At 43.6% G+C, this 24,893-nt stretch overlaps 5 protein-coding genes across 6 annotated transcripts in view; 1 reads left to right on the forward strand and 4 right to left on the reverse strand.

Moving 5' to 3' along the window:
• The window catches only part of cpne7 (copine VII), a gene marked incomplete at both ends in the record, with an annotated part of 23,977 nt that extends 23,773 nt beyond the window's left edge, over positions 1-204 (reverse strand). Inside the window, 1 exon segment of the mRNA XM_079997184.1 lies at positions 31-204. Within this exon segment, the coding sequence (XP_079853310.1) occupies positions 31-204 (174 nt within the window).
• Positions 205-6,420: 6,216 nt separating this feature from the next.
• On the reverse strand, positions 6,421-10,492 carry rpl13 (ribosomal protein L13). 2 transcript variants are annotated; one of them, XM_079997583.1, is made up of 6 exons: positions 10,462-10,492; positions 9,905-10,022; positions 9,188-9,329; positions 7,213-7,386; positions 6,736-6,792; positions 6,421-6,622 (listed from the first exon to the last, which is right to left on the reverse strand). In XM_079997583.1, exons 2-6 carry the CDS (start codon positions 10,006-10,008, stop codon positions 6,464-6,466), a joined length of 636 nt encoding a protein of 211 aa, XP_079853709.1. In that variant the 5' UTR covers positions 10,009-10,022; positions 10,462-10,492; the 3' UTR covers positions 6,421-6,463. The 2 variants fall into 2 exon arrangements, with proteins under 2 accessions (XP_079853709.1, XP_079853710.1); XM_079997584.1 differs by having other exon boundaries at positions 10,370-10,480.
• A 1,093-nt stretch (positions 10,493-11,585) lies between these two features.
• Positions 11,586-15,491, reverse strand: majin (membrane anchored junction protein; the record flags this gene model as incomplete). Its single annotated transcript, XM_079997262.1, has 8 exons — positions 11,586-11,625; positions 13,026-13,192; positions 13,478-13,523; positions 13,729-13,828; positions 14,387-14,497; positions 14,608-14,683; positions 14,829-14,871; positions 15,391-15,491. 8 exons carry the CDS (start codon positions 15,489-15,491, stop codon positions 11,586-11,588), a joined length of 684 nt encoding a protein of 227 aa, XP_079853388.1.
• A 742-nt stretch (positions 15,492-16,233) lies between these two features.
• Positions 16,234-19,567, forward strand: LOC307228589 (aldo-keto reductase). Its single transcript, XM_079998297.1, has 6 exons — positions 16,234-16,377; positions 16,861-17,179; positions 17,286-17,431; positions 18,037-18,176; positions 18,502-18,660; positions 18,980-19,567. The coding sequence occupies exons 2-6, from the start codon at positions 16,935-16,937 to the stop codon at positions 19,157-19,159; spliced, it is 870 nt and encodes a 289-aa protein (XP_079854423.1). The 5' UTR covers positions 16,234-16,377; positions 16,861-16,934; the 3' UTR covers positions 19,160-19,567.
• A 117-nt stretch (positions 19,568-19,684) lies between these two features.
• On the reverse strand, positions 19,685-23,535 carry gcshb (glycine cleavage system protein H (aminomethyl carrier), b; the record flags this gene model as incomplete). Its single annotated transcript, XM_079997271.1, has 5 exons — positions 19,685-20,615; positions 20,752-20,883; positions 21,010-21,073; positions 22,145-22,224; positions 23,346-23,535. The coding sequence occupies 5 exons, from the start codon at positions 23,533-23,535 to the stop codon at positions 20,521-20,523; spliced, it is 561 nt and encodes a 186-aa protein (XP_079853397.1). The 3' UTR covers positions 19,685-20,520.
• Between the last annotated feature and the right edge of the window lie 1,358 nt (positions 23,536-24,893).

Here is a 24,893-nt window from a genome sequence, read left to right on the forward strand (position 1 = left end):
TTAAATAAAGGGTCCGAGGTTGACTCTCACCTCCGTCCACTGGCCCTGGGTCTGCACCATGAGGATGACAGAAGGATCCGACTTGTTCAACGTGTCTCGGTCCAACAGCGCTTTGCAGGAGACTCGCAGCTCCACCTTGGAGACGCAGGTCACTGGACCGCTGAGGCCGGCAGCCGGGGAAGTGGCCTCCTGGATGTCGTTCATCTTGGCTCGGGGCAAAAAGGATCTACTGTACCAGCAAGACGATGCTGAGGATACAGAAGGATGAAAAAAGAAGGATGTGGTTGATGGTTGAAGTGTGTGAGGAAGGTGTAGGCCCCCTCCCGCTCGCAGATGGCAGGGTGTCTGGGGTTGGTGCAGATGTCACAACAAGGACATCGACGTCTCAGGGGAACTGACCCACAGCTCTTAGTGCCCGGCGAGATAACTCCTCGGGAAGAAAACCATTTTTAAATCCGTAATTCAACGACAATGGTGTGGTTGCGGGCAAGAGATTCTGACGCTGAAAAGAAAAACAAGAAAAGAAATGGTCAAATCATGCGAGTTGTGTATTTCTTAATGTAAGCATGTTTTCTAGATAATCAGACAAAATAAATCTACTTACTCAGGCTGAACTAGTGAACTAGTGAATGTGTAAATATGACAAATCAAATTCTGAAATTGCTAAGCTGATATTACAGTCCATGACCATTTGCACATGTTTCTGGCGTAGAGGCTTGCACACCAAAAGACTTTCAATAAACAGACATCACATCATGTTTAGAGAGGGTTTTTTTTCTATCCCAGTCAGTAGCACACACACTTAAGGATTTAGGGGATCGCACATGTCGGGGTTCTTGCTCACACTATAGGGGCCTTAAAGTGTCAATGCATAAAATAATCTGCGTTGGATGGATTACACTACGAGTCCCAGAATTCCGCTCCAAAGTGCAATGTTGTTGTTTTTTACCCTTCTCTTCACCATCTTTTCTCCCGACTGATTTGTTTGGCTTTCTTGGCCAACTGAGGCAGTGGGAATCATTTTTGTATCCCAGGGTGCTGCTCTTTTTTGCGAATGCTCATCCATTTAGACAGTTGACTGACCACAAGTAGCTCCGCTGGTTTATCAAATCCAATTGCCCGATCGTTGCATTCTAGCTGGGAAAAGCGGACCCCGCCTCCAACAATGGAGACAGCATGTGTGGGAGCACACGCATATAACGCAAACACATTTAATTGCTGTTCCTTAAAAAGTGAGATGAAACACGAGAGGTTTCACTATAAATAATAAGTAAATAATCTCACGGATTACTACTTTAAGACAAAACATCAAACCAACCGGATATTCTAGTCTGGGAATGATCACAGGAGTTTGTGACCATCTCAAACCAAACGCTCTGAACGACCCCTTTAACACGAGAGCTTCTCCTGAGGATTCCCTTTTCACGATCTTAAAAAACACACAAACAAACAAACAAACAAACAAACAAAAAACAAAACAAAAAACAGTGGTCTGCGACTCGAAAATCGCGTCCCAAAAAACAAACGCTTCAACGGCGGCGGTCGCGCGTCAGCCCGGCCGCCCGTTTCAGCACCGCGGACAGCGCCCGCCGCTGCCCCGTGGACGGAGACGCGCCTCAGCGCTCAAAAGACGCACTTTCAAACGTCTGCTCTGTCGCGTTCGAAACCGAGCGACCAGCTCCCGCGCCCGGCGCCACACCGGTCCATTCCGTTCACAAAGCCTTCGCCGAACGCGGAAAACGCCATGCCTATTTTGAGGTTCGACACACAGCTTAGGAAAAACCGCATCCAAGTTATCGGTCAAGGCAAAACGACTATCGATCGGCGATTCGTCATTGATTTTCACTTTCCCGTGCCATCTGCGTGCGACCGGACACGAAAAAAGCTCCACGAAAAAGCTGCTGCAAATAATAATAATAATAATAATAATAATAATAATACTAATAATAAACAATAATAAACAGCAATAATAAAATAAGAAGATCTTGCTGTTCTTTGTACTCACACACTTTGTTCAGTCTTCTTCCGCAACAAACTGCATGCAGAAACTCACCAGTGGAGGAGGCTGGGAGCTGAGGGTTGGTTCGGAGAGCGGGGAGTGGGGGTGGGAGTGGGGGTGGGGAGTCCACCCCGTGACGCAAAGCCACTGAGAGGTGTGGAACTCGATCACTTCCAAAACAGTGAGTGGTGGAAATGTTGTTGTTTTTTTTTTACAAGACCTGGTAAAAAAAAAAAAAAAAAAAAAAACCTCTGTTGTCTATCAGCTGTCATGTGGGCGCACTCAGAAGAACACATCCAAGACATTTTAAACAGTAAAACCAAGAGGGGGTGGGTCAAAATCGAACCTGGGATCAATAAAATGCCACTAAGACTAATAACACACTAGTGATCTAAAATAATGGTCATCACTTTACACATGAAGAATGAAAACATCTGTACAAAGTGCATCAAGCCACTTTATGTGTCCAAATCCAGCCGTTTCCATACCTGTGCAAATGGATGGAGGTCACAGTCTTTTAGTCTGGGAGCGTGGCGAAAGGTTTGGAAAACATGTATTTTTAAGAAAAAAGTGGAATAAAACAGTAAACCCTTTCTAAAATACTGTTGAGTTCAAGCTTCAAAATTTGTATTTTTTTTTTTGGAATTAGCACCTGTTACAGCAGTCTACTCTCACTCGTGTCACCATTGTAATGGTGACACGAGAAGTTGATTCGGCACACAGTATGGTCTGACAATATATCGATGCGATGTTAATACCATGATTTGAGACTTGTTATGGTCTGGGATTTTGGTCATTGGAATATTGTGACATAGTTAAATGTTGTCTTTAAGGCTCCACGTCTGATCCATTTCTCTACCTGCTTGATCACAATATCCACATCACCAAAGGTTGTTTCTCAAATATTTCTTGTGTAAATATCTCATATAAACACCAATAGTCAGTCGGCGGCAAATTAACTTCAAGTGATCAAAATTGAGAGTAGTGTCGTGCAGAATTATAGTCTACTCTCCATTGAATTTTCTAAGGGTACAAAAAACAGAGCTGGAAGCATCCCAGCATCCTGTTCACTACTGCTGGTGGTGAATCCTCCATCGGCGTAATGTCTATTCAGTTCAGCGTGATAGGAGGAGGCACAGCACAGGATGAAAGGGAACACGCCAGGATGATTATCCTCTCACTGGTTTGTCCATTTGTACGACAAGAAGGGGAGGCGATTCACGGCTTAATCCTCGGCACAAGACTCGCCAATTTGTTTAGGCGGAACATTAACAAACCCAGGATGCATTATATTGGGTTAGAGCCAAGCAATTGGGACTGAAAACGGAAGATCTGTGGTGTGTGGGTGAGCTCCGTGATGGGGTATAGTGAGACAGCTGAGGGTCTGTGGCAACGTGCGGCCAAACACGCACATGCACACAGACACACACACACACACACACACACAGACACACAAACACAGAAAGTGAATCATGTGGTGTTTGATGGTGCCACAATATAGGTTACACAACATTTTGTTTTATATGTAAAGACTTTATTGTCTTTTGTTTTTGCTTAAACACGTTCCTGTCCACCCACAATTGCGTCATTTTCATGAATCTATTTGTAGCCGTTGCATTTCTCCGACTCTGCTCCTGACAACGAGCCAGGCCCGAGTTGATGAATGAGATGGAAAAATAAATAAGAGGAACCGTTGTTGACTATACACGTCCAATGGAAACCTAAAGGATGTATACAATCCGCACACCTCATTCAGTGTTTGGACTTGGGTCGAATGTGTAGGTTTTTTTTGGTAGGTCTTTTGCATCTTGTGCTACAGTGTAAAACCTTATGGTTATCGAAACGTCAGGCCAATCAAACTGAAGCCGTCGCTGGATAAAATCCTTATTGCAGTAGTACGACACAACAGTTGGCCCCATCCTTTTTAATTATTCGCTCTGTTGAGCTGATCACCATCTCATTCTACGAACCCAACAACAGAAGGGCCAAATCAAAGTTATTTCAAAACTGATATCGGGCCTGTTCGACCTCCGGCGATGAGAGGGCGTACGGACGTGTCCTACGTGGATAGGAATGACAATTTATTTGTATTATAACAATGTCCGTTTTAATTGGCGCTCCGTGCGATCATTCACTCGCTGCGTCTTTGGGATTCGGAGCGGGAAACATGGACTCTGGGGCATACACCTGAGCCCTGTCTCGTCACAGCTGCTGCCGAATACTACTTTGAGACCTTGTGGTTCTTGTTATCTATTCAGGGTCCTTTGCCTTAAGGTGTGTTCCATCCGCCCCGCCAGCCTTCACCATTTAACGGGGGTTTAACATCGATCACTGGATTAGTATTCCAGACTGGTCATGATTCAATAATTATACATACGTGTTTGAGTTCAATTAAATCATTCTTGGACAGTATTGCAGTCGGGCTATTTAAAGCTGTCCATTTGTGCAACTTTATACGTAATCCCACCGCCCCCAAACACACTGCCGCAGAAGTGAATATTTTAGGCCACATTGACTGAAATAGGTTTTTGGAAAACTCCCAATATGCTATTGATTGGAAAGTCTCCCTGCATTGGCAAGGGTTGCTGTGAATCTAATGGAAATCAAAGACGCTCGTGTTTCGGGAGGCTCGAGTTCCACATAGTGGGAAGGTTTTCCTTTTCACTGTGACCCACTACTGAAACATAGATGGCAAAATCCTTTAAAGGCACTCAATTCAGCAAAATATGATACAGGCGCAGGGGCTAAAGAGCGCGGATCTTTAAAAGGCAACCAAAGCAAAAAGCATCCAGTAAAAGAAAGGTATTCACAGGCTTTTCTTTCTTTAACAGAGAGATGGTTTGAGGCAGTTGTGCATGTCATAAATAGACGTGTATCTTTACATAATATTGTACTCCCACTCGCCTTCCTGGCTCTCTTATTAATTCTGAAAGGGTGAAGAGGAATTGGACTGTATAAATTATACTACAACAGATTAAATTCAGGGGGGTTGGTCTGGCAGCAAAACATTTTGTCCAGAGGCGGATTAAAATGTAGAGGGTCATTTAAAAGTTGCAAATGTATGACAGTCCATTGTTCCTAAAATAACTAACGTATTATGCATCCATTTATGATATGTTAGTTCTTTACAACAGGACCCCATCAAATAAGATGTGTTGTTGACGCAAAGGCACAGTGAGTGCATTGACACAGCTATGGGTGATTCAGAGATTTACAAATAACAAATGTGTTGTTTTTTTTTTATTTAATTTGCAGTGTGCCATTAGCGCACTTGAACAAAGCCCTCCTGCCTCATTCCTGCAGAAATTACATTTATCTCAATAATGAGAGGCTGAAAACACCATCTACACAACCACTTGTACTTCAGGCTCCACTTAAATGGCAAACTAAAAGCAACTTCACTCTGAAGTTTGGTAATTAAGCGTTTTTACGTTTGGATCTCTCTCAATTGTTGCTTGTCTACGAGGATTAATTTCCTCTTCTCAAAGTGAAGTGCCGCATTGATGGAGTTGAGAAAAATTATTCATGATTGCATTATAGGCTACAATGACGTTAAAATTCGGGATCTTGCATACTTTCCCCTTAAAGCAAACGATTTGTTGATGCCGTCAAACGCACCGCGCCCCTAACTAAGCCGTGCATCACATGGGACTTACGCTGTGGTAGCATTATTTTGCGTGAGCACCCGGGTTTGATCGCATAAAGGATCAATACACAATGAGAAACAAATCCAATGTCCAAACACAAAATAGAGGCAATGAAATCAATCCCAGAAAAACATTAACTCAGGCCCATGCCTTCCTCCACTACCTTCTCCCGACAGACAAGGCAACTTGGGACTCAAATCAATGGGGTTCTCGGGTTTAAATCAATAGTGCAATAAATTGGACGGCATTCGCTTAATATCCCACTCCCTCTCACCTAATAAATCAATATCCTTAAAATGATTTAACATGGGAATGCATCCAAACGGAGTTAACGTTTCATCCAATTCTATGGCTCCAGAGCCACCTACTGTTGTGACGGGCAAAGTGCAGTTTAATTTTAAAAATGCACAATACAGGTTCTTATTTGACAATTAACATTCATTAATATAAACCAGTGTAGCTTGCTCTTTCAAATTCCATTGACCAATATAGACTCCACTACAAGGCTTAATCCACTATGTGCATTTTATAAGATCAAAATCAATCTTGAAGCTGAATCTAGTGGTAACCCACTTTAACATAGCTGTGGAATAGTGGCATTGTTATTATCCTCATTTGCACTAATTCCACGACATTCAATTGTCTAATATAATGAAGTTACAGTGAAACTGAGCCCCCACCCTACTTTTGTTTTATTATTAATCTATAATTTTAAGCTTTGATTCTGAAAATGCCGCACAACAAGAGACTTGAATCATGACATTCTCACAGGGATCTTTTGTACACTTTATTTTGCAAAGTTCCATAGCAACGATTTTTACTTCTTCTTCTCCACGTCCTGCTCGGCAGCCTCCTTCGCTCTCTTGGCACGGATACCAAAGAGACGAGCGTTGGAACGGGCCATACGCAGGCTGGCGAAAGCCTTGAAGTTCTTCTCGTCGTCGGTGATGACGTGCGCCTTCTCCTTCTTGTGCACCTGAGCAGAACAGACAGGACGGCACGAGTGAGTATCACGGGAATGGTGCAACACCTGTGATCAGTGATTCATGGCAACATGGCATCTAAGGGGTTCAGTGAATCAGGACTTACAGTTCTGATGGGCATAACTGGGCCGCCGAGCTGAGTGGCCATCTTCACTTCCTCCTCCTAAAGGAAATAACAACCATGATAAATAACAGGGCAGAAATGTAGGTTTTGAAAACATGACTTCATCACTTAACATTGTCAAGATTGTCATCAGACAAATAGGTTCAAGGGAATCATCAAGAAGAGTACAGAGATTCCGGAGTAATGTCATCATTTGACTGCAATGTGAAATGGGCTAAAAATGATAATTGTGATTTGAACAACTAGTTGACATGTCAAGGAATTCAAGATACAAGGACACCACACTTCTTAAAAGTCTTATAGGTATACAGTTTTGATACTAACAATGCGGCTTAACGCACACCATTAAAAACACGCAGGCCATTACTTTAATTCAATAACTTTGTTTTGGCAATTGTCTAGTTAAAAGATCAGGATTCTGTAAAATGATATTTGTTTTTCATGAGAACCAGTACTCACGGTGCTGTCTCCCTTCTTGGGGGCAGATGCCTTCCTGGGGAACAGGATGAGTTTGGAGCGGTACACCTTCAGACGTTGCACGTTGGCCTGCAGAGACTCTGTGGATCTGTTGCGGCGGCGATGGTCGACAGAAATGCCAATGGTGCGGGCTGTCTTTTTGTGAATGCCAGCAGCCTAAATATAAAAGACAACCAAAGATAAATTAAGTATTGCAGAACTTCTTAAAAAAAAATTTTAAATTAATGAATTTAGTGCAGAGCTGACAGTCATCAGATAAGGGGTTCAAAGGGTTTTCATCAATGAGATACAGAGATTCCGGAGAATTTGTCATCATCTGACTGCTGCATTGCACAAAGATAATACATTGCCGAAAACACTCAATGACAAAATGTCTTCAGCTTTTTAATAAACAATTTAAGACATTTTTAGAGATGCACTGGTAACTTCTTTCTCACCAAGTACTCACCTTGTACCTGTTGACGCCTCATGCTAAAGTTGTTACATTAATATCAGATTTTGGAGAACGTATGTTCAACAGATAATTCCCTAAATAATCATTCCCTTCAATTTTCACCAAATCAGATATATTTTATTTTTAAAACGTCTGGGGCACTGAAGCTGCCAACAAACTAAACAAGGTATTATTTGAGATGCGACACGGGTCCATGTGTTAGTGAACAGGCCTTTGAATCTAGAGTTTAACACTGCATGGCAAAAGTAAGGTTGTGTCTGAAAAGACAAGCATAAAAGGTGGAGATGCACACTAAAATTTTTTGATCAAAAGACCAAAAGTTGATGCAGTGATCTGGGTTCTTGTGGTGTTCTCGGCACAAGCCCTAGGCAAAGATTGCCTTTTCTCGTTCTAAGACCCCCCCCTTGTCGCGAGTGGTCAAAAGGCTGTTGCATGACGGCAGGGTACTGACTTCAACCTCCTTTTCAGCAAGAACCCCATTCACTATTTGAGGACATACGGGTACCGTCAATAAATTACATTGAGTTTGGTTTCACGATATTTTCCCCTTTCTCATCTTTATGTAAAGTAAAGCCACTGCCAACTCCTCTCGCTGTCACGTTCGTGCTTCTTTCACCACCAAGTTCTAATTGAGTTCTTATCGAGTATTCTGCTAAGCGTGTTCTGGGACACGTTCTCCGGTGGTTCTTACGTCTTTTGTTCTCAAGTCTTAAGTGTACTTCCTGCTTCAGTGATCAGAAGAGGCTACAGCACTTATACACCTTTTAAATGGGGGATAAACATTTCTGACAGGATGAGACAAATTTAAAGACCACCCATTAGCAGATCTATGAAGAGCTGTGAGATAATGACTAAGAGGATCAATAGCAGTAATCACCTGCTGGACGCGCCGCTGTATGAAAAGTATATTTTATTGTATTCTCCCTCATTCGATTGCAGGCCTGGTGAGTTTGTCTGCAATTTGGTCCAGACAATTTACATATTGTTTTCACCCCTTAAAACTGAGCAGGGGATCCAGCAGAATTGCAGGCTGAACGGAGGTGCAGATTGAGCCAAAAGACAAAGCCCAGAATCTCTGCAGCCGTCCATTACAACCGGTTTGATTCGAAACGTGCTTTGATTATATTTACCAAAAGTGTTTTGAGATTACATAGCATGTTTGGTGTCAGTCCATTGCCTTGCTATGTGAGCCTGTGTTGCCATGTGACATTTATTCACACAGATAAAAATGAAGGAACGATTGAGTTGAATAATAATTGAATCGGTTTTGGTTAAGTATAATGAGGATCGTTTTACTGGTGGTTTGAGAGAGATCTCAACACAACAATTTTACACAGCCTTCCTTTCAATCATTTTTTGCAAGTATGAGTAAATCCAGACAATTCAACAAATTCCAGTGCACCCCTAATAATATCCAATATACAAATTAAAGTACATACAATGTAGGCATGGAAAGCTCAGTATAAACATCTGTTCCAACGCAATCACAAATAGTTTAATTACCTTAAGCTCCTCCAGGGTGAACCCACGTCCAGCACGGACCTTGGTGTGGTACCTGATAGTGGGACACCGGACCACTGGCCTCAGAGGTCCAGCAACAGGCCGTGGAGCAATGCGACGGGCCTTAGCCTGACGGGCCTGTCGTCTGAAAAGTTATTGACACGTTAGGTCATGCTCTTGCATTTGTATAGCATACTTCATAATAACTCCATTTTAGCATTATGGGGTCAAATAAAACGGTATAGATTTAACATGGTTTCATGAGTAGATTCATAAACCACTTGTAAATTCACTTTGGATTCAAACTCTAGATTCAAATGTGAAGTACTATTTTCGTGGCGCTGATCGTGATCCACCGAGCACCGGCGCTCATGGTGCACCATCTACACAACCACCCAACATGTGAGATCCCACTTTATAAGTATCTGCTCCACAGCCTAACACCAGTAGGCGGATGGCCTCCCCCCACAAGAAAATTATTCTCTAGCAGGCATCCTTTAGCAGGCCCAGAAGATTGCTTCTGACCTCTCTGAACAGATGTCTAAAGTTCCACAATACAGACTGAATCGAGCAGTTCCCATGGAAGTGCTAGCTGGACGCTGCCTGGCACAGCGAAATAACAAACTTCGTCGGGACGCTGGATCCTCTTCCACGTTAGCCAATCGTGCACCACACTCAAGAACGGGGGGAGGGGGGGTGTCATTGCGCCGCAACTCCTACCTGCGGATCTTCCTTGCGGGCTGGTTGAACCAGGTGCGGACCCTCCTCTGCCAGTCCTTGTGGAAGTGGGGGTTCAGAATCATTCCATTCCGGCTGGGAGCCATGGCTGCCTACTTCCCTGGGGGACAGCAGAAGAAGCATGGGTACACGCCGGGAGACCGCCAGCCCTGCTTGTGGTAGACGTCCCTAGCTAGGGGGCCAGGTAGCCACCGCGGGCTTAGGGGAAGCTAAACGCAACAACGACGGGAGAGCAACGTTGACAAAGGACGGTTAGCTTGTTGTTTGGATCGCCCTCCCAATGTATATGGCTTGAAATAAGATAGTTCAGCCCCCGACGTCAATGCCAATGGCGAGCATGCTAGCGCCACATCAATGTACATCGCCGGTTTCACCTTCGACGTAGCGATAGCGCGCACACAACAACGGCAATAATCACAACGTTTTAAAGGGGGCAAAGCGCCCTACCGAGGACCGTGAATGAAGTTGTCGTACAGATGCAGGAACAAGAGGATTGGCGCTGATTATAATAAAAATGTACGGAGACTACTTTGACATACCGTCTGGGCGGAAAATGGCCGAAAGGAAAAAGGAAGTGGAAGCGCAGTGCATTGTGGGATATATGTCGACCAGCCAATGGTGCGACGCCATATACTTAAAAAATGTGTAAAAACGAATGAAATATGTTTACGACCCACTGCAGTGCTTTCATCCGTGTTTACAAATCTTCTTACACCTATGAACTATTTTTTTTTCTATTTTATAGTTGTTTTTTTGTTGAATTGTATATTAAACTGTCTATTTTAATGTAGATTTTTAAATGTATGTTTAGGTATACATATATATATATATTATTTTTTTTAACCAGACATTCGTTTTAGATTTCTACCTCAATCATTTAGTATAATTTATTATTTATCTTTATTTTATATTTACTTCCGTGTCAACTCTTCAGCGCTCACCCGGCTCCACGTTTGGTCGTCAGAAAAAACGTTTCTTTCACAGTGCTTCGTACACCGGAAGGGCGGACTTTACCGCAGCCGCCCGCAGTGCGCGGTAATAGAAATTAAGCACCGCACTGCCGGTGCGCGCCGCCAACCATCCCAAGCAGCGCTCTGATACGCTGTACCCGCAATAATGTCTGTGGGAGAAAAAAAGTTTACGAATAAAATAAATAATTTCCCAAAACAAAGATATCACTGTATCAGAGGCAGAGACCGAAGTTAGTGGAGTGTATTTCCGACGTTGCATTTATACATTTATATCTGGTATAATCAACGCTGGCGTGGAGATTTATTATGTTCCCTGGCGCAGTCTTTACTAAATAAATTGAGACCATTGTCCAGATATCATCCAAAACATTCACCAGACTATTATCTTGGCACTATTATCTATCAAACCCAACCAAGGGACATGTCAAGACAGTAGAAGGCATTTTTAAACCTTTTGTGATTTATTATTCATATAGAAAAGTAAAACGATATAATCAACAGACATTATGAACATCGTTCAACCAATGAAAACTCTGTAAACCCCAAAATAATGGTACGGTGGTCAACGAAATACCCCGAAAACTGACATCATAACACAGAATAAAACGAATTAGCGTACATTCCTGTACACATTGGCGTTTGTCACAGAGCATGACCTCTGTCGGTTGGTTTGGTTTGGTGGGACATGACTCTCAGTTTGCCTTGAAGAAGATGGAGAAGGGAAAAATCCGCCTGGGGAAAGACAGAAAATCAGAGCGAGATGGAGGAGAGACCGGTAAACAATACTCAGACAGTGACCAGCAACAGCGACAGAAGGATATAGAACAGGTCTCGTCTTGTGCCGCACGGGAGCAAGCTCGGTTGATTTCTACGCACGTTGTTACAGTTTCACTCAGGGAAAGGACGACACATGATACCCGGATCCTCCATTGATTGTGTTGCGATGATGAGAAGAAGATGAGACCTGAGTCATTCTGATGCAGCTGTTTGATGTCTATAGAAATAGCGCTTTGCACTCTGACGAACTTTAACGGCCAAATCGGCTGTGGTCAACGTGCACACACGAGGGACACATTCCCTAATTTAAGTATTTTATGGCAAAGTGTCCTATCACTTGACAGGTTTCTGTTTGGGACTAAGTGGCACACTCCTAAAAGGTGCCGGTTCAAAATAACTTATGCCAAGTTCAGACTACATGATTCTGGCCTGATTTTCCACTCGCTGACAGGTTTTTGGAGATCTCCGAGCAAAGCCCCAGATCAGAGGAGCATCACAGTGCACTTCCATGAGCGACGAGCGTGTGGTGCTCACAACGCGATCCGACTGCTTGCCGACGCCAGTGAGATATCAAACATGTTTAATATCTGGTTGTGTCGAGATCGAGTCAGGAGTGACGCAACGAGCTACAGCCAATGAGAGCAGACACAGAGTGACGGGGGGAGGGAGGAGTCGAGAAGGGGAGACAGGGGTGCACGGACCAGCAGCCAGAAACGGGGGAGACAGGGGTACACGGACCAGCAGCCAGAAACGCACAACATACTAATTTTACTTTTCTTCTTTAGGTTTTTAATATATTTATTTTTTAAATTCTGCTTTTATTTATTTTTAAAGTGATTAGGAATATAATGAATGTATATAATGTCACTTCTCGCTCTGGGATTCCTCCTGGTGAAAGATCTTGTAATGTGTGACCCCCTGTCGCCGATCAGTCACGTAGTGTGAAACCACAACGACTTCAAGATTCCCGATCACAAGACAGAAAGTTGTGTCGTGTGAACAGTACAGCGATCTCACGACTTTGAAAAGCCGTGTAGTGTGCCCATGGCATAACTCATTAACTTGAGACACATAATAGATTGTGTGCATACGTGTGACATGGCTATTTCACCATTACATCTGAGAACATCCCACCCACCCACCACACTTCACACTCATTCCATGGGTAGGAAGGCCACACTGAAAAGAGAAGGTGAAAGATCAGGGGATGCAGCCTGCCACTAAACACCACTGCACTGAGCTGGAAGAGTATGTTGTACCTAACTAAACTACACTGGTATGGTGGTGGTGGGGTGTCTTAAACTGCTACCACCACCTCCCTGTCCCTGGTCTGCCTGGACATTGGTCACACTAACCTGGCCAGCTGGGTCAGCACTCCAGGTCTCACAGGGGTGCTGGGGTCAGAATGCAAATCCTCAAACACATTTGCCCCATTTTCCTGCTCTTCTTCAGTCTCCTCTGCACCTGAATGCACATGGGTAGTGGTCATCTGCTGGCAGCCCTTACATGGTTCACCATGAGCCTGGAAAGGAAGTATGAGTTAAGCACTGAAAATTATGTTGGTGAGGGAGCAGGTTAGCAACAAACGAGGTGGGTGACAAAGATGAAGAAATAAACGGGGCCAACAGTCTGCGTGAAAAAGGGAATTGAGGGAGGAATGCTCTAATAAATAATGAATGAGTAAAAGTAACTCTTTCAAATGAGTGCAACTGTCTGACTTTATTAGTCAAGGAGTCCAAGGAGAATGAACGGATGGATAGACTAAGTCAATGAATGAAAGAAGAGGTTTTAAATGTCATCACTTCACCTCCTTGGTTCCTGCCGGGAGCTCTTCCTGTTGTCGCACCGGGTATCTGTGAAAGTTTGGATACAATAGAATTATTCTTATTTGTATGTTGAATAAGAACATATAAATAAATATAAGTTCTAAGGGCCGTATTGATGTTGGGTGTGGTGACTTGGTGTATACTCTCACTCTATGAATATAATGTGAGATCTGTTAATTTGCATTTCGGTTAATAAATGGGCCGTTGCTTTGATGAAGACGGGCACCCACACCTGCTCACATGGCACGGTATCCTGGCCTCAGCATCCAATAATTCTTGTAGTATGGCTTCCTCCAGCGGTGACTCCGTCTTGATGCGCTTCGGCAGGGGCTCTGGACCAGAGGGCAGGAGTGAAGCTTTTATCTAGCAGGACACACACATACAGTACACACACACATACAGTACACACAGTCAGCTGTGCTGTTTATTTAGGCAGGTTGGTATGAGTGAAACAAAGATAACTAACTCACTGGTGTACGACTTCCCGCCGCTCGATTCCCTGAAAAAGTAATAAGCCTTCTGTGACCTCCATTTTGGACAATATCTTATGTATATATTTGTGTTCTATACATTACCTCATTTACAGCACCCAATATATACTATATTGGGGTTCACAGAGCATATGTGTATTTGTGTGAATGTGTATCTTGCCAAAGTGAATGCTGAATTCAAGTTGGCGAGCTATGTGTGTTTGGGATTGACATTGATTGTGTATTATGGTATTGGCAACATTGGGTGGGTGAACTGTGCGTATTGCATGTATACAGTGTCTATAATGTTGATTTCTTCTGATGTGTGCCAGTGTGTGATGCGGCGCGAATGGATGTATTCTTAAGCAATACCAATACACAGTTTAATATACAGCCTAAGCTGTTTCTGTTTCTGCTCACCACTGCGCTTGCTACTCTCCAGGTACAGAGTAATAACGTGAGGGTAACATGACAGCTTCTCTGCGCCGTGCTTGAAAGCCATCTTTGACAGCCGCTCCCAGGCCGTCTTGTCTGCATCGAATCCATGAGGGTGAACAAATCATTTCTATTTCCCGTTAGTCTCCAAAAGGCATCAGTAAAAAATGAACGAAGTGAAAGGGCCTCATGTGGTGAAAGGATACAAGGGAAGACGTTGAAGTGAGTGCTGGAGAAGGGCTGGAGTTGATCCAGGTTCCCAAGAGCTGCTCTGATAATGTCCTGGGGAGAGGAAAAAGTGGAACGCGAGTGTAACGGAATAAATTAAACCATGTTCACCCCCACGGCTGATTTGCACATTCACATTCACATGAAGAGAACGGATTAATGAAATGAATGAATGACTTAGAAGGCTGTTCAGCATTACCTCCAGTTCCTGGTTGATGTAATGCTCTTCCATCACTTCATACCTAATAGCAAAATACATGGTGATGATGACATATACTGTATTTTCACATAATGAGTCCTAAATAGTAACATACGTTATAAAAAAATGAGAGAGCTGGAAAAGATAAGTAAAGACTGAAATGAATTCCCTGTCGTAGGTAGTTGTTGTTGTTTTTTTCTCTATTTTCGAGAGAATTATTTTCAAGATTCAAGAGATTTATTCGTCACATACATACCAACTTTCACACATGTATGCAGTGAAATGTCCTTGCAACAGAGATGATGCACAATAGTTACTTAACCGAACATAATAGCTAACCTGATTCCTACCGAGCTAACTGATTCCTTAGACGCAATGCAGTTAGTGAATAGAACAACATAAATAAAATAAAAATAAAAAGGGGGGAATGCGAGAAAAACAGTGTGAAGTGTGACCGTATCGAATAACAATCACCCCTTTTCCATAGCTTGTTGGACTTCCTCGATGAAAACAAGTGACATTACACAGTGAGAGTACGGGGGGCAAAACACAGATCTCTTGCCTCAAACTGCCGCCTCCTCTGACCCTGAATGTGTACACCAAGCCTCCGGCTCTGAGGAAGCGAGCCTCGGCCAGAGGGAAGGAGAAGGGCCGCAGAGCCATGGCGGACCGCCAGCACGGAGGCAGCAATGTGATCGCTTGAAAAGTTCTGCTGAGTGGTTGACGGGCGTCTCGATCGGTGCGGTGAACGACTTATCCACAGGTGTAGGGTTGAAACCCGTCCACCTGTCAATCAGATGGTGTTCTAGGATCCCGCCAATGAGTTTGCCGTACCTGCAACATGCCCCGCCTCCACAGACACTCAACGTTCTCTCATTGGTTGCGATTCTTTACCAATCGGCGGCACCGAAGGCTGTATCGCCCATGGCGACGGGAGACAGGCCGCTGCATTCAGTAGGAACGGGGAAATCGGCGGTCACCACCTCCGAGTCGGTGGTGCCCACCTCCGAGGTAAATGTCTCCCAATGATGCTGTTCGGGGAAACCGTGGAAGCCCGCAGCAGAGTTGCGTTTGTTTGGGAGGACTTGAAAATCACACCAGCTCCATAAATACCACAGAGTACCCTCAGACACAAGTGAGACGTGTTTTCAGACAAAATACATGCGAAGGAAACCGTTAACGGTGCGCGTCACCGAGTTGCCGGCGCCCCTCGGCGTAGTCGGGCCCGGGCGACTTGGCGACTCGGAATTCCGACCCAAACGGCCGTTGCTTTGCTGGGGGGGGGGGGGGGGTCCAGGGTTGGACGTGTGGTCTTTACGAGTTCAAGCCATTGGAACGCAGCATTACGTTCCACCCCCACTGTCACGTGACGACAGTCAGCCGACAGGGGATCGTGCTGCTTGTCACCCTGTCAAGCCTGTGCACTGTGGTAATGTAGGTTTTATTCATATTTACAACGTATTCCACTGTATTTGTGCCTTTGGGAAATTTCCTTCTCTGCCAGTGAGACCGTGGTGCTGCTCTTCAGATAAAGTGCTGCTGTTAAACGGTTTGTGTGCATTACGTTTCCATTGCTGCCTTTCTGGAAAAGTTAGCAGCTAGCGCCTCGTCCTGATATAGTGTTGTCTATGTTGTGCTGTCTTTTAATAGCTACTAAACTAATATGTTTATTGTAAAAACAAAACATTACATATATATGGTCTCAATATACATTTTATGTAGAGATCACCTTTCGCACATGGAATGCCGCTCAAAGTGCTTCGCATTAAATTGGGGATGAAAGGAAAACAAACAAATGGAAACAACTGCATGAAAAGTGATGGAAAAAGTGCAGCTTAAAAGTGCTGCAAATTCAACAGACACATTTACTGTTTGATTGAGATAAGATGACCCCTTCCTTATCTCAATTATTAATAATGGTTGCCAGTTCCCTGCTGCTTTTTTTTTTTTTTTTTTTTACTGTCTGAAAGGAAGTACGGGGTTTCCATGCAGATTCTCTTTCTATACACACTTTATTTCCATCTCTCTACAGCTTGGTGTCTTGGTGTGTGACATCTCGAGTGGACCCAAACGCCAGCACCTCTACAGTGCCTTCCAGACTCCCAGATGTCTTCGTCGTCCAGTCCCTCTGTCCCGCTGAACACGGGTGTGCGTATGCCCCTGGTGGGTCTGGGGACCTACAAGCTGCGGGGCCCCCAGGAGGTTCACTGTGCAGTGGATGCAGCTCTGGCTGCAGGGTATCGAGCCTTTGACACAGCTGCCGTCTACTGCAATGAGGCTGACCTGGGCAAAGCGCTGAGGGAACTGATGCCCAAGTACGGCCTGACCAGGGAAGACTTATTCATCACCAGGTATTTGTCATCCAAGCATCCATTTCCTCCTCTTGGTGTTGTGTTGTTTCCCCTTGACCGTAATTGTCAACTTCTTGATAAATTCTTTCTCCGTACCCACATCCAGCAAGTTGGGTCCAAAGGACCAGGGTGTGAAGGCCAAGGAGGGCGCCCTCCACAGTCTGTCTGAGCTGGAAATGGATTACATCGACCTCTACCTGATCCACTGGCCGGGCACACAGGGTCTGGTGGTGGCCGACCCACAAAACCCAGGTGAATACACTGGAAGGGATGGCACAATGAAGATGTGGAAGCTATTGCTTGAAATTAAGTGAAAAGAAAAGTATTTGATTCATTTGGCCTTTGTTTTGTTTGTCCCTGCGCTTTATGAAAAACCCTATGATAGATTTCCGTACCTAAGTATGTACTGTTGAATAATTTTGACTGACTCTGAAGTCTTAAACTATGAAATTTAAGCACTTTCAAACAAGGATAAGTTATTTTTTTCCCCTATTTACATGGGATGTATTTAATAAATATCCTATAGGAATTGAATTCATAAGATTTAAGAATCTGTATTAATTTCATTCAGAGGTAATATTAACAAATCTTATTTAAGTAGGTAGCATAAGAAAATATTTGAAGCTTGCAAATATTTGGCCATAATAACAAAAATTAAAATTAATATTAAAATTTCTTATTTAAGTAGGTAGCATTAGAAAGTATTCAAAGCTTGCAAATATTCGGCCATAATAACAAAAATTAAGAGGGTGGCAAGATAACATTATAATTCCGCTCGTCTCACGGCCTTGTGCCAACAACAACATAACTGCATTTAATCTTAAAAGGACTCCATGTTACGATTCTTATCGCTCCAGGAAACCGAGCGCAAAGCTGGGCTGCTGTGGAGGAGCTGCACGCTGAGGGGAAGCTGAGAGCCATCGGGGTGTCCAACTACACACCAGCACACATGAAGCAACTGATACAGACCTGCAATGTTGTCCCCGCTTTGCTACAGGTGAGTCGTGTAATGAGATACAGTATGTCAGATATGCAATTTGATGTTGGCATGAATAATCGGACTAACTGCTATAACACTTTCCCCTTCATCCTGGAGGTTCATCTCAGAGACATGAAGTTAAATCTTTAGTTTACATAGTCTGTTTATGAATCACTGACTTTGGGCTCTATTTGGTTATTTTGTGAACAAAGTGACCCAGGAAGGCATTGTTATGCAAATACGCTGATCTATGGATGGATAAATGGATAATTAATTAGGACTGAATAAATACTATCTAATCACAACTATCAACTTCTAATACATGTCTTTCTCTGTCCTCCAGGTGGAGTTCCACCCCAGACTGTGCCAAACGGAGCTGAGGGAGGTGTGTGAGCAGCACAGTGTGTGCTTCCAGGCCTACTCCTCCTTGGGCAAAGGAGAGCTGGTCTCAGATCCTGTAGTGATGGAGGTGGCACGTGGCAGCGGACGCACACCTGCACAGGTACACACACACACACACACACACACACACACACACACACACACACACACACACACACACACAATACTCACCTTGTATCACGTTAACACCCTTGTCAGACAAATGCACAGTCACACACATAAACTAAAACATCTATGAGCAAATCCTCCTGCTGCTTGGCGCCGCCCCCTGTGGTCGCCTGCGTGAACGATCCGTGTATATTGAGCACATTTTAGTATTTTCTTTGGTTTGTTTTATGTCATTTCACCACATATATGTATGTTTGTATTATGTGACAAATGAACATCGTGAATCTTGAACCAAACCCCCCCGCCCCCAGGTCCTGCTGCGGTGGGCCGTGCAGCAGGGGATCCCGGTGCTGCCCAAGTCGTCCCACCCGGAGAGGGTGAAGGGGAACATGGAGCTTTTTGACTTCACCCTGAGCGACGCTCACATGGACAGACTCTCCTCTTTGGACAGTGGACACAGGTTCTGCTGGGATCCCTCAGAGGTGGCATGAGACCGCCCTGCGTCTCCACCCTGTGCCACACAAACTCTCTGCTGCAGCAACAGCGTCCTTCATCCTCCAGTCCTGGCAGCGATGCTCCAGGAGGGAGCCAAGGGAGACTGGAGTTTGAGTCTGCACTGCATTGAAATGCCTTCAAATTAGGACCGAGAGTTAAGTTGTTTTTGAGTGAGAGAGGAAAAAAAAAAAAACACCTGCCGAGCTGCTTCGATCAATCAGGGATTCAGGATGTATATTATAATACGATATAAAAATGTACAATCCACCACCTCCTGGTGGAGCATGTGACTTATAGGTCATATTTATAATCTCTTACAGAAATAAACATTCACTGATCATTGTTGATGTTTACAAATCTGGATAGTTTACATTCAAAAATCTCAGTACACGTTTGCATTCTTACATTTCTTCCACAAAAGCTGGACCCTGTATATAATGGAAACAGCATAGAGGAGCATGTGAATAATGCTTATACATTGAGGTGCCAGAGTTATGTGGGATAAATAGAAATCAACAAAATAATCTTACAGTTGACCACTGAGGCACATTCTTTTTATTTATATATATTTCATAAAACAATATGTTTTCCACAAGTGATGATGCAAACAACTTTGATATTCCTATATCAGTTTCTGTGAATCACAGAAATTGATACAGGAAATTCATTGTCATTCTCATTGCGGTTTCCTGATTTAAAAAAAAAAAAAAAAGTCCACGCTTCCATTAATCATTGATCTTTTGGATTCTGCAATCCTGGTCTATGTTCACCTGGAGGCAAAGGTCAAGGTGCGGGCGCTGATAGTATGGAAACAGGAGGAAGCTCACCATGTCAAACATACATGTCAAAAACTCTAAATATGCAACTACCGTAGAGCACCTGCACACCAGCAATCTGCATTCATGTTTTTTTACTGTCTTTAAAGGTTTCCCTCTATTCCACAATGCCTTTTGTCAAAATAAATCAATTGGGGATTAAAGCAAAAGAGATGAAAATAACAGGATATTCTACAATGTCAAAGTGGATCTGATACAGAGCATTTACAACCCTTTAAGCATGCCACATTTGTGTACTTTTAAATGAAAGCAAGAATAGAAAAGACACAATGTCGACAGGTCCGGAAATGAATGTCTCCACTGGTTCATCAATAGATAAATCTATTTTCAAAGTTGTTAATGACACAATACATTTTTTTGGTTACTTTGATAGCACGATTGAGTATCAAAATATATATCATAGGACATACAGTGTCAAATCAGACATCATTAGTAAACCTGCCCGCTAATCTTTGATTCCAGTTACATTAAAAAAAGCACATGGGTAAAATCTGTTTATTGGAATGATACATGTTCTTAAATTATTCAAGGGATTTAATTAGCTTCTCATAGGCAGCCTCGTCCATGAGGCCGTCCAGCTCCCCGGGGTTTTCAATGGTCATCTTGATCAGCCACCCTGAGAAACAGGACAAGTTAAGAAAAGTCGAAATATTTCAAGAGTCACATCATTTTATTTTATTTTTTTTTTTTTTTTGCATCGGCATCAATGAGTAGTTCCTAGTAACGACAAAATATCAAACTTTGGTCCTCACCCTCCTTGTAGCACGCCTTGTTCACCAGTCCAGGATTCTCCGTCAGCTCCATGTTCACCTCTGTCACTTCCCCCGTCAGAGGAGAGTAGAGCTCGCTGGCGGCTTTCACGCTTTCCAATGCGCCAAACTCCTCTGAGGTGTAAAACAGGAACAGGATGTGGAGAAAAAAAAAAAAATAATAATAAATAAATCACACCATCCACTGGTCACCGCTCAACCCAAAATATCATTTGAGAGTATGCCCAACTTTTACTGTACCCAATTGTTCAAGTTTTTGTCCAACTTCGGGGAGTCCACAGTACACCACATCACCTAGTGCTTCCTAAAGATGCGGAGAGCGGAATTAATGGCGCCGAGTTTAAATTTAAAAAGTATGATGTTAACCCCCAATAAGTAAGTACAGTAAGTCAGTAAGGTTTTATTTATTTAGCAATTTTGCAATAGGCGCTTTACACGACGACACTCAAAATAAAAAGAACACAAGCCAGAAGGCCATACCGATAAAGCATTTAAAACAATACATTCAAAGACACCCCAAGCATCACTGCACTTTAAGATTATATATAATAAGATTATATGTCAGTATCAGTGGTGTAGTGATGTGATACGCAGGCACAGGATCAAAAACAAAACAAACAAAAACAAACGAAGGCTGTCTGTCCGTCGGAGAATTTAATCTGTATAGAAAGGCTCTTTGGGCCTCTGAAGAGATGTACACAATCTGAATTTCCATTAAACTGGTGCTATTTATTAAGAACACATTTTTTAAATGACTCTAGAGAAACATCACCACTTCTACATATATCTGATCAGTACCTTAATCAATAACCTGATGTTTTAAGTCATAACAGAACATTTAAATAGAAAACCTGAGTGACCGTTCCACTACGACTACACGTGCTCCACATCAACCCCGATGGGAAGCATGAATGAAGCTGGTAGATTCAGTGTTTCGGCTCATCTTGCTCTTTCCACGGAGGATAGTTTTGCGTGAAACCATGTGATGAAAGACTTCATTTAAACACTCGAGACGTGGCACCAGAGCAGGATCTTCTAAAGCGATGCGAGACGCAGGACATGCTTTCAACGCTCATACGTCAACGAAATAATGAGGGAAAACATGAATTCCCCCCGAAAAGCTTAGAAGAAAGGAAATAAAAGGTAAATTGAGTGGTGGGTTTTAAAACACCACTCACTCTGGTGTAGTAATCAGTTTTTCGCAATAATCATAAAGACCGTATATATAGCGAGCAAAGGGCAGTTAATGAAGGAACAAAGGCTTGAGGCGTATCAGTCCGTGTTGATTTTTAAAATGTCATCAGTAAAGCTGTAACGCCCGCCCCCCGAGAGCGTATATTAATGATTAATACAAATACAGACCCAGATGACCTACCTGAGCAAAATTGCTGATGCCAACTGTGCCGATTCCCCCTTCCACTCGTACCCACTCGTGCTTATCTGTAAACTTGAGGGCTGAATAAAGTAAGAAAATAAAATAAAAAGTCTGACAGTTTGACAAAGAAGAAAAAAAAAAATCAGATTGTGATTGTTTTTTCCACACACACACGATAGAAACAAAAGATGAGAAACAAAAAATAACCATTAACATAAAAAAAAAAAAAAAAAAAAAAAAGAATGAAAGCATTTATTATCAAATTTACACTCAAAACATATATATATATATATATATATATATATATATATATATATATATATATATATTAGAGAGAGGGACAGGTTTGAACCAGCCTGTGAACTGGGCAGGACGAACTTGAGCGAGGCTTAAAACCCCTCATTGGAAAGGCCTCATTTGCGCTTATTATCACCCTTACGAGGTGTATGTGGTCCTAAAACTAATCCCTAAACTCCCACCGTCTGCGTGCATGGCAACAAGCCCAACCCAAACCTGCGAAAGGTGGATGAAAAACAGCCTTGATGCCTCCAGCGTATGAAGTGGAAATTCCTGATGATCCCATGTGTCCTGCTGCATGACTCCTAATGAGCCACTGCGTGCTCTCAATAAAGTCAGATGTGCTATTTGAGGCCCGGGATCTGGACAGCATTTTTTTTTTTTTTACATTATATTACATAATTTATTTTATATACACACACACACACATTTGGGGAGGTATGAATTGACCTTAAACAGTGTGTGTCGTTTCCGATAGAACCCAGAGGACACATCTGCAGAACCGTGCCAAGTCCTGGCCCTTGACCCAGAACTGAACTATAACACTTTAAAACAAATAATACTAATCTTTTTTTTTTTTATCAAATGCATTTTTGTTTGTTTGCTTGTTCTTGTTGTTGTTGTTGTTGTTGTTACTATTTGACCCCCCCCCCTCTCCCCGTGTAAAGCTCTTTGAGCTGCGTGTCGTGTATGAAAAGGTACAAATAAAAAAAGGTTTTTTCACGCATTTATCCACATTATTGAGCAACTACGCGGACACGGCTCCACCCACTCAGCAGGTTCTAACGGAATTAAACGTGAAACCCCCTCCACCTCCACCTCCACCTCCTCCTCCACCTCCTCCTCCGTGCGGACGAATATACTTTTCTTTTTTTTTCCGCGTTTTAACGTGTACCGTTTTTACCTGCGGACAGACGTGAGGCCGTGCACAGGGTCCTGGCGCTGTCCGTGCCTGCGCGCAGCAGGGGGGGCGCACGAATCGGCGCTTGGCCCGACGGCGGCGGCGGCGGCGGCGGCGGCAGCGGCGGCGGCAGCGGCGCCGCTCTGAGGGGAAAGTTCGCGGAGACGCGTCGCAGCGCAGCTCGCAGCGCCATCTTCACCGAGTGAACGAGCGGGCGCCGCGCGCGCGGGGGCTTCAAGGCGGCGGGGGCGCGCGCGCACGCAGGGATTCTGGGAACGGCGCGCGCCCGCGATGGAACGGGAAAAGTTGGGAGCGAAAAACGAAGCTGGACGAAGAGGAAACTCCGGAGGCTGTGCAAGACAAAGTGGGAAAACAAAAGAGATCTAGATCAGAATATACTGCGTAATAATACTAGAGTGCATATATGTGTGTAATGGCAAAACAAACGTGGGGGAAAAAATGCCAAGGAAAAGATTTAACCAAAACCCAAACAAAACAGGACCCGGGGAAGGCCCACGTTCCTGCGCCCCTGGGGAGGGCCAAAACTCGAAGGGTTTAACGCCATCTTTTGAGATTTCTCAGGAGCTAGGCTAGTTGATCCCATCCGCAGCCTTGCATTGAGCCAACACAGTTAGCATGCGGTCTATCTGGGTAAGATCGACATGAAGCCACTTTCCCAATATCACGCAAGTGTTTTGCTGTGTGCCGACAGACAACAACGGTTTCCAACATTGATTCTTCTATACTCTTATAATAAAACAAGTAAAAGTGCGAAACCAAGTATAAACTGTGTCAGTACTATCGTTGCATATAATTGCTACACGCTGCTGGTATACTGCCCTCTCCTGTGCTTAGAAACAGGACTTCTGTCCCAGGGGAGGGTTAGGGTGGAGGTGTGGAGTCTTCTTGGATCTCAACACAAAGCAGCAATGCCCCATTGCCAAACAAAACCCCTGAAATTATACAACCGAGCTGATGTTAAAAGTACAATCTTACTCATGTGCAAATTAACCATGATATACAGACATGGACAAATTTGTTGGTCCCCTTAGCCGAAAACCCCCAAATTTTCTCTGAAATAACGTGAAACTCACAAAAGTAATTTGCATGCATCATTGTTTATTCCATATAATAGAAATCAGGCTTTTGAGTCAGAGTAGTTTATATAAAACAAATGAAAATAGCGTGGACAAAAATGATGGGAGCCTTAACCTGCACAACCTTTAGAGGCAATCACTGCAACCACGCAAGTTCTGTAGCTCTCAATGAGACTTGTGCACCTGTCAACAGGTAGTTTGGCCCACTCTTCCTGAGCAAACTGCTCCAGCTGCCTCAGATGTGAAGGGTCCCTTCTCCAGACTGCAGACTTTTTCGGCTCTTTCCATATACGTATGTTCAATAGGATTCAGATCAGGGCTCATAGAAGGCCACTTCAGAATAGTCCAATGTTTTCTTCCAATCCATTCTTGGCTTCTTTTAGCTGTGTTTTGGGTCATTATCCTGTTGGAGGACCCATGACCTGCGACTGAGACAGAGCTTTCTGACACTGGG

This window comes from Zeus faber (genome assembly GCF_960531495.2).
Source record: "Zeus faber genome assembly, chromosome: 3".
Classification (NCBI taxonomy): Eukaryota; Metazoa; Chordata; class Actinopteri; order Zeiformes; family Zeidae; genus Zeus; species Zeus faber.